Raw genomic sequence first — 9,340 nt, forward strand, 5'->3', positions numbered from 1 at the left:
AAACATGGAGTTCAGAGGAGGTAGAGTCGTCCTACACCTGAACAGTTCCTCTGTGTAATCCTGGACAGTCTCATAAAGGGGCAGTTTTATATGCCTAGCAAGTTGTGAACCGTACAGTGGATTTGTTTGCATAATAAAGTCTTTCTGTAATCTACTGTGGTCTGATTTTAAATAAAATAGCATATCTCTTGGTGTCGTGTTCCTAGTGTGGCTTCATTTAATCACGGTGGAATTTTGTTGGTGTTTTTTATGTAGCAACATGAAAACAGTTGTAGGTGAATGTAGAACATAAATTTGCAAGAAAATAACTGTAATTATTCATAGTCCATCTGTTGGACATGTTTTTAGTGACTGGATAGAGCGAGTCCATGTTGTATGTTGCTGATGCAGGATTGGTGTATGCTCAGAGTAGATTCTGCAGGTTGTAATCATGGCAACGAGGTGGGTGGGCTGACTTGCCAGGTAGAATCCCTTCACTTTTTAGTTTCCTACAATGAGCTGGAAGAGTGGAAGTGTTCAGAATCTTCACCTAGAAAAGCTGAAGGAAGGGGGAAAGTCACTTTTATTTATTAAAAGAGGAAAAACTTAGATTTCAGCCAAGACAAGTTTAGGAGAAATGAGTCAACTGAAGTTATTTAGGAACATGAGTCAGAGGGCAGAAAGGACCTGATGTAATTTTCTGTAATATTTGTCCCTTTAATAGCAATAGGAAATAGAAATCCTACTGTAGAATAACTGATAGTATATGGAAGAAAATCCCATTTTTAACTGTTTCTTGATTCGTTCCATTTGTGGTGACTACGGAGATTGGATAACCTTCTGCTGATGCAGAAATAGGAGACTACAGATGAGGAAAACTTGCTGTGCTGACTCAGTGTGGGTGGGCGAGGGAAGGGGATGGTGTTATGTAAAAGCTGCAGTTCTTCAACTCAACTCTTCTCAGAATTGGCAGCAACACCCTTTTTTTTTTTTTTTTTGCAGCTTGAAGAAGAGGTGCACAAAACTTTTTAAGAAGTGCCTGTTCTGAAACTGGGGTTCAGCTAACCCTGCCTTGTGGGTGACACGCACTGAGAGATCAGGCTGGGTGGGATCATTCCCTGTGCAAAGGTGAGGTCACCCAGTGCAGTCACACCTTGCTGGGAGGGGACTCGTGTCCCTTGTGTAATGAATAATGAAAAAAGCCAAGTAATGCAAAAACAGCAAGTGGTGTCTCAGTGGAACACTGGCAGTTATTTCAGGTGGCCTTCACTTGTCCCTTCTCTTTGGAGTTTGTTTTCAGAGGCTGTCCAAGCCTACCCAGAGCTTTCGGTGGCACTTGTTCCTGTAATTTGAGCTGCTTCTGGTTGTACATTAATTGACCCTGATACGTCTTTCACAGGTATGTCTGTTCACTTCTCCGAGACTTTAGCACTAGAAACAAGACACGTGTTGCTTTGAGTTCTTTTGAGAGATTTTTTTTTGGTCTCAGCTGAAGTTTCAGGGAAACCTTTTTGAACCTCTGGTGCCCCAGCTGACATCTTGTCCCTCAAGCAGGCTGTCCCTGGGCAGCCTATGGTGGGATCTCAACCTCACCTGAAACCAAATCTCCATTTTTATATCTCCCTACCTGCAGGAGATATCACAGACTGCCGAGGCTGGAAGACGTGTTAGTGCTCACCTTGAACCCTGGCTCCTGCTGTAAGCTAACGGCTATCTTTTAGCACTACTTATTATCTCCAACCTGTTCAAGGGTGATTTTTCTGCACTCTTGTAGGTGATAAGTAAGAATTTTTTTTCCTTCAAAGCTAAAAAGGTTTATTCTCACCACACCAGCTAATTTCACACCTTGTTATGTGCCTGTAAAATTGCACATTATTCTAGCAACCACTACTCAGGATGGGCTAATTTCTGAGAGATTCATTAGTCTTGAAAGAAGCCGGTCGCATCCCATAGAGGATGGGAGGTGACAAAGTGGCTGCAGTTCTCAGCACTGGCACAAAAACCACCTGATTGAGAAGAAAATACTGATTGTAGAGAAATGTGATAATGTCCTTTGGGCTGGTGTGTGCAGGAGTTGTCTCACGCTGCCAGCGATGGTAGGTGGTTAGTAAGGGGAATACAGACCATCGCTGTATTTTTCTGGTTTGATTTACACTTGCGTTACCTATGAGGTGTTTTTTAAATGACTGTATCAGCTGATAATTCTGTATTTCCCAAGTCATTTTTCTGATGGGGCTATTCAGGAAATACTGTCACTAAAAATAGTAGTGCCCACATGGACGGAACTCGTGCCTTAGTCTCCCCTGCCAGCAGGTTGGGCACAGAAGGGAAAGAAAATAACTTGCTAATGGGTGGCTGCTGTTCGTGACTTTAATTAAGGGCTCTTAAAAACATACTTTTACAGGAGCTTTTTTTTTAACCTGCCTTCCTCGAGCCTGTAACAGCAGAGGTTTCTATTTGTGTGCTTGATTTCAATGGACTATTTTTTTTTTTCCCCAAGTGATCTGAGACACTTATGTTTAGTAAACTTTGCTCTCTATAGCAGTGCTGTTCCTGAACTTCAGCTGCTTTGTGTGTTCATGTTCAAACTAATTTGTGGTTACTGGCAATTTGGCTGCTGAGGGAGCCAAAGGGTGGGGAAAGGAGGGCTTTGATAAGAGGCTGTTTGAAAGCTGCTTCAGGAAAAATAAGTTATACTGTACTAACCTCAATGGAAGGGCGCAGAATGTTGTATTTTTGCAACTTTTGCTTGGTTCTTTTCCATTGCTTTTGTTACAGGTACTGAGTAAAACTTGTTCTCAGTAGCACAGCCAGTTAAACACCTTCCCCTCTCCACAGGTACAATAATGGTATTTAAAAGTCATTAGCAAATTAGTTCCTGTACAGCAGGATGTCTTGATGGAGTCTCAAAATAAACCTTTGCCTACACAGTTTGCAGTTGTGATTTTTTTTTTTTTCCTGTCTGCTACAACTATGAGTTAAGAAAAATCTGAGACCGAACAGTAAGCTTAATTTTGGTATAACAATTACTTTAGCACATAGATTACACTTTAAGTGGCCTTTGGAGCTTGTTTTTATTTTTGCTGATATTTTTTGAGACTGTACATGCTGGCACCTGGAACATTTCTGTAAGTATTGATTTAAGTAAATCACAGTGAACCAGCAGTGGTGTGAAACAGGTTACATTTACCCATAACATCATCTTAAAGCCACATTTTACTTTACTTTTGGATTCTTTAAATATTTTTTAAATATAGCTGTGGTTAGACTTACGGTAGTGAGATTTAAAAGTCAGCATTCTTGATTAATCAGTATTTCCATTCTGAAATGTAATGGTGTGAGTGGTTAGGATGACGTCAGTCTCCCAGCAAATACATCTTTTATCACTGTCTATAAATAGACTGCGAGCGGCTGCGGGAAGCGCTTCCTTGTACCCAGAGAAAAGTTTTCTGAAAGAAACGAAACTCCAGAGTACGGGGCTGACCACAGTCACTGCTGTATCGTGACAGACAGAAAGGAGAACTGGCACTGTGCTTCCTGGAGTAGTTGCTCGTAAACCTGTGAAGTCTGTTTTGTGACGTGTAACCTGAGAAACCTTAAGTCAGCGTGAGACTGCTCCAGGACTAAAATAAATAATAAAATACCTTATTAATGTGTTTTCTTGAGATACAGCAACTTGTAATGCTAGTTGACTGCTTTATAGCCTATTGTTAATCATAGGAACAGAGAGGCATGGCTTTTACTTGTGGTTTGCATGAAATTTGAATTGTTTTGGGGTCACAAGGAATTCGATGAAAATGTTAATTCTAAACTTTTTTTTTTCAAAAGTACCCACACCAATTTCCTCTTAAATACAAGGGAGCCGTGTTCACCCTGTTACGGGCATTCTCGCTGAGCTCCAAATGCTTCAGTCTTACAGTCTCACCAGTCCATCCCAGTTGCACCAAGAGGTGCTGTGACACTCAGCCCCACAGGGACTCCCAGTTAATCAGAGAATAAACAAAATCCCCATTTCTTGGAGGTGTGTGCTGATGGTCCTGATGAGCACTGCGAGGCTGCAGGTAGCAGCTGCTCTGGCTGGAAGCTGGAAGGCAGCACTGATCCAGCACCCTGATTGCTTTTTATCTATTTAAGCTACTTACGCTCAGTAAGGCTGCCAGGCACCCCGGCTGCTGCTGCAGTCAGATGCAGAAGAAATTAATGTGCTGCTGTGTCCTGGGGGGGCAAGGGGTGGGTCCTGCCTTAGTGCTACAGCCACAGCAGCAGAGCCCACTGCATAAATACAGACCTATACACATGCAGATGCACATAAATAGATGTGTATCTGTCTATATTTTAAAAAAAATATATATGCAAACATGCTTATATATAAATATACATGCAGAGAGATGGTGATTAAAAAAAAAGGAGCACACACAGAGCTGTATAGATATAGATACATGTATAGAGGCGTGACTATACATATAGATATGCACACATAAACCTAGACATGACACTGTAGCTATATATAGATACATAGCTCTACACCTAGATGTGTATCACTCTCTATATAGCTCTCTATATAGCTATATCTGTATCTACACATATGTATTGCTGTAGATATAGATAGACATACATAGAGCTACATAGGTGTGGCTAAACAAATATACATATGCATGTATGTACATAGGGAAAAAAAAAGCATGATACACACACTATATATATATACACACATATATATATAGTTTGATACATAGCTACACATGTATAGCTATAGAGGGAGAAATATGTGTGTAGATCCGCATATATATACACATGCACACACATATACATAGGTATATGTACATACAAATGTATACACATATACCCATAGACCTAGCTACGCATATGTGTGTGTATATACACACACACACATATATAAATATATATATACTATAGATCTCTATACACATATATCTATATAAATATAGCTCTATATACTACAGATCTCTATATAGATAGATCTGTATATATCTATATATAAAACACCACACACACACACACACACCAGGTGTCCCACACCCTCGCCCCTACCCAGAGCTTTACCTAATTCCTTGGAGGCACGATGACTCCACGCTTCAGGGCTGCCCTCCGCCATGGCCCTGGCATCAGCCCCTTCCTCCCACCACCACCAAGCTGACCAGGCACCACAACACATATTTTAAATATTGCTTCTTTAATCATCTACAGCGTGGTAGTAGCTCCAAAGGGAAGATCCAACTGACAGGATTTTGCTTCTGCCCCCATCTCCCTCCACATCAGTAATTCCTTATTGCTGCAGACTTCTTCTCTATCCCCCCGGCTCCCATAGGCCATGGTTAGATTTAATTCTGCTAATTCTCTTAAATATAAAACATAATGCAACTGATCCCCTGACGTTGCTGTAGTAATAAAAAATAGAAAAGGAAAAAAAAAAAATATCTATATGTTTGAATCCTTATTGCCAGTGTGTGCTAGTAACTGCTTTTTCCCTTACAAAAGCCCTGCTCCTCACCCCAGTTCAGGCTCACATCTCCCCCTCTGCTGAGGGCTGATCTCTCGCCCAAAAAAAGTCAAATTATTCCTCAGGCTGAAAAAAGGGGAATTTAAAAAAAATGGTTGCAAGAAAAGCCCAACAGTTTCCTACTTTAAAAACAGCTCCCAGTTCTCTGAAAGGGTCTGAGCAGTACAGTAGAGAGCTACATTTACTGAAAACTTCTAGCGCTGAGAAACTTTAATAAAAAAAATATATTAACCCAAACGAACCTCAAATTAAATTAAACCAGGAGAGCTGGTTGACAGGCCAGGAGGAGGAGGGGGGGGTGGAGGGGCCGGGAGGGGGGGGGCCGCCGGAGCCACTCGGGGGGCCAGCGCCAGCCCCCCCTGCTCTACGGATAGGAATCAAGTGAAGGAAAAAAATACAATAAAATAAAATTTTTAAAAAAAAAGAAAAATCTGTTTTAAAAAAAAAAAAAAAATCCAGTTTTGCAGGCCGGGTGGTGGGAAGACCCCCGCGCACAAAGGCACGCCAGCGCCAAGGCAACGCCGTCGGTTCCGCATCCAGCCAGCGCCCGCTAGACCTTCGCCCCGTGAGGGGGGCACGGGCCGGCGTCTCGCACAGGCTGAAACAAGAGGAAAAAAGCAAATTGTGGGTCACTCGTGCTGCGTGTGACACCCCCTCCATGTGCATGTTGGGAGTAGGGGAACCTACCTCCCAGTGACCGGGCTTCTGGGCCAGGGGGGGCTTCTTGAGGATGCCTCGCCTGGGGGCCGGCGCCGGCTTGGCCTCCCCGTCCTCCGTGGTGTCGTAGGCCCCAGCCAAGGCGTAGTGCTGCTTCCTCAGCTCGCCCAGGCGCACCCGCTCGCCCTCCAGACGCTTCTCCAGCTCCAGCACCTTCACCTGCACCCAAAGAGATGGTCCATCTTGGTCCCTGCGCACCCCCATGGCTTGATCCCTCCCCTGCCATCCCCAGCACCATGCTGAGGGGCAGAAGAAGGGACCCACCCCCCCCCCCCCAACCACCCCCCCATGCCCACACCTGGTTTTCACCCCCCTCCAAATCCACCCTCATGGCCATACCTGTGTTTCCATCTCTTCCTTCTTCAGCTTGATGAGGGACATGCCTGAAAAGTCCATGGTGTCTGTGGGGAAAAGCGGAGGGTCCTCGCTGAGCTCACCCCTTACAGAGACCCCTCACGTACCACAGTGAAGCCAGACGGGCACCTTGGCGTGTTCACCAGGCCAGAAAGGGATTTGGGGTGTTTTTTCCTTCCCTTTCCTTGCAAAAACCTCACCTTTCTCCTCAATCTGCTCTTGCCCTGACTTGGTGGAAGCCACCACGTTGGCCGCCATCTCGTTGACGTTGCGTGAGCACTCCTGGAGCCGGCTCAGGTTCCTGCTGCTCTTCTCGGCTTTCACCTGCAAAGAACATGGGGATGGTTGTGGGTCCCAACCACGGCACCTCCACATGAGTGCTTGCCATCTTGGGGGAGCCCCCAGGCAGCCGTGTTCCGTGTGAGAGCAAAGACACTGATTACACCACATCAAAAGAGTCCTTAAGCATGAAAAACTGGGGGTGGAAAGGATGGATGGACAGACGGACACGTGTTTATTCATGATCCCATCATGGCCAGACAACATGACCCCTGCAAGGCCCTTCAGCCCCAGGACATCAAGCCAGCTCTGCTCCACCTGACCCAAGCACACATGGATAAGTAGCATCGGTGAAAACAAAGCTTTTGGGTTTTTTAAAATCATGTTCTTAGTTTTAAAACCATCTGCTGTAAAAAGCAGAAAACAATTTGGGTCGCCCTCTTCCCAACCTGCCATCCCCATTTGCTCATCGAAACCTCGACACCAACAGGAAAGGTGGTAAGGACCAAAATCCATCATTCTCAATGCTGGCTCCTGCAGTTGCTTATTTGGGGTTTCTCATTAGTTATTAATATTTTCTTTACATAATCAGCTTAACAGGAGGAAGACAGGAGGTTTTAGATATTTGCATTTCCAAGGCCAAGCCCTGCCAGTGTGGGAATACTAAAGCAGGTGAAAACACATGGATTAAAATCACAGACTGACTTGAAAATAGGAAGAGCTTCCCTTCCTCCCTGCGGGGACTGGCGGACAGGACAGCCACACACTGCTGCCCAAAAGCATCCATGGGATAAAACCATGGGAATAAAATGACTTAAAAGCTGATGAGGCACGTGCAGACGGTCCTGCTGGGACACTCACCTTGGAGGCAGCCACCAGCTGGGCCGTGCTGGCAGCGATTTCATGGGAGCAGACAATCAGCTCTTCGTATTTGCCCATATGCAGGACAACTCTGTCCGCTGACTCCCTGCATCACGGATCAGAAGGGACAGGGCGTTAGAGATGCTTCATACGTGCACTACGAAGCAAGTGCAGATTATTTACCACCTGCTATACCCTTAGAAACCAGCATCAGCCTCTGAAACAGCAGCTTTGCCTGCAATTTACAAGCTCATTTACAAAGCAAACTACTCAAAGCCCAGATGGAGAAGTTTTGGACAGGTATAAAATACCAAAGGAGGCAGGATTGTGCTTCTGTAATGAAGTGGATGAGATTTTTAAAGCTCTGTCCAAAAGAAGGGAGCCTACAAGAAAGCTGGGGAGGGACTTTTTATAAGGGCAGTTAATGACAGAACAAGGGGAAATGGCTCTAAACTGGAAGAGGGGAGGTTTAGATGAGATATTAGGAAGAAATTCTTTCCTCTGCGGGTGGTGAGACAGTGTCCCAGGTTGTCCAGAGAAGCTGTGGCTGCTCCTCCCTGGAAGTGTTCAAGGCCAGGTTGGCTGAGGCTTTGAGCAACCTGGTCTAGTGGAAGGTGTCCCTGCTGCTGGCAGGGGGGTTGGAACTGGATGAGCTTTAAGGTCCCTTCCAACCCAAACCAGTCTGGGATTCTATGATTTCCTACACTGGCATGGAGATACCCTGACTCGATCCCAACCACCCCATCCACAACCATCTCAGCAGCAACCAGGACATGGAGTATTTGATGGCAGCAAGTTTCACATTTTTCAAACAGGGAGGAACTGGCAGTCCCCATTTCCATGACCATATATATGGTCCAACACGGGATATGATGCTCTATAAGGAATTAGCAATCATGCTCCGTGCAGAGTCAGCAGCAGGACAGTTTGGGTTATTGGGTGATGGAGAAGCATGGGTTGGCCCTGGACACAGCATGTGGAGCTGTGCCTGGAGAGGAGCCTCCCACAGCAGCCATGGGAGAGGTCCCGGGGGCACCTACACGAGCTGCGTGGCTCCCCAGCCCACCGCCTTGGAGGCAGAGATCAGCCCTTCGGTCCAGCGCGAGTTCTTGGCGTAAAACTCCTGAGTTGTTGCTGCCCCCTGTTGTTATGAGAATATTATGGCCTGTATTAACTTGTTTCTATAATATACAACAATATATAAATCCATACAAAATATCCATATAAAATACAACAATATATAAATTCATATATAAAGCCATAAATCAACATAATTTCATAGATCAAATCATAGATCATAGACCAACATAATTTCTCTGCCCTTCAAGCCACTCTTACTAGTCTGCTTAAATATGTATGAAGAAAACTAGCTTTGGAGCCCCAAGGCTGCAAATTTGGGCTGGGTTTAAAACACACAAGCTTGGGCCATCAGTTTGGGCTGTTGTCTTTAGATGGACAAGACTTTGCAAAGGTGACAGTGATGTGTGGGGAGAGCACAGGGCTGAGCAGCCCGTCTCCAGCGAGCGGGACCGTCAGAGTGCTGCTAACACAGGAAAGTGTGAAATTCAGCACGTTTCTGCAAATGGTGGGGAATTCTCCCGTGTTTCATGTCAATGCAGAGGAGTAAGT

General features: G+C 45.0%; 1 protein-coding gene across 1 annotated transcript in view; it reads right to left on the reverse strand.

The window, feature by feature from the left end:
- Nucleotides 1–6,050: 6,050 nt before the first annotated feature.
- Nucleotides 6,051–9,340, reverse strand: part of HIP1R (huntingtin interacting protein 1 related) — a gene marked incomplete at its 5' end in the record, with an annotated part of 13,352 nt that continues 10,062 nt past the window's right edge. The window contains 6 exon segments of the mRNA XM_010176046.1: nt 6,051–6,098; nt 6,188–6,376; nt 6,557–6,618; nt 6,772–6,895; nt 7,712–7,817; nt 8,752–8,872. Of these exon segments, the coding sequence (XP_010174348.1) occupies nt 6,051–6,098; nt 6,188–6,376; nt 6,557–6,618; nt 6,772–6,895; nt 7,712–7,817; nt 8,752–8,872 (650 nt within the window).

This window comes from Antrostomus carolinensis, unplaced genomic scaffold, assembly GCF_000700745.2.
Source record: "Antrostomus carolinensis isolate BGI_N321 unplaced genomic scaffold, ASM70074v2 scaffold40059, whole genome shotgun sequence".
Lineage (NCBI taxonomy): Eukaryota > Metazoa > Chordata > Aves > Caprimulgiformes > Caprimulgidae > Antrostomus > Antrostomus carolinensis.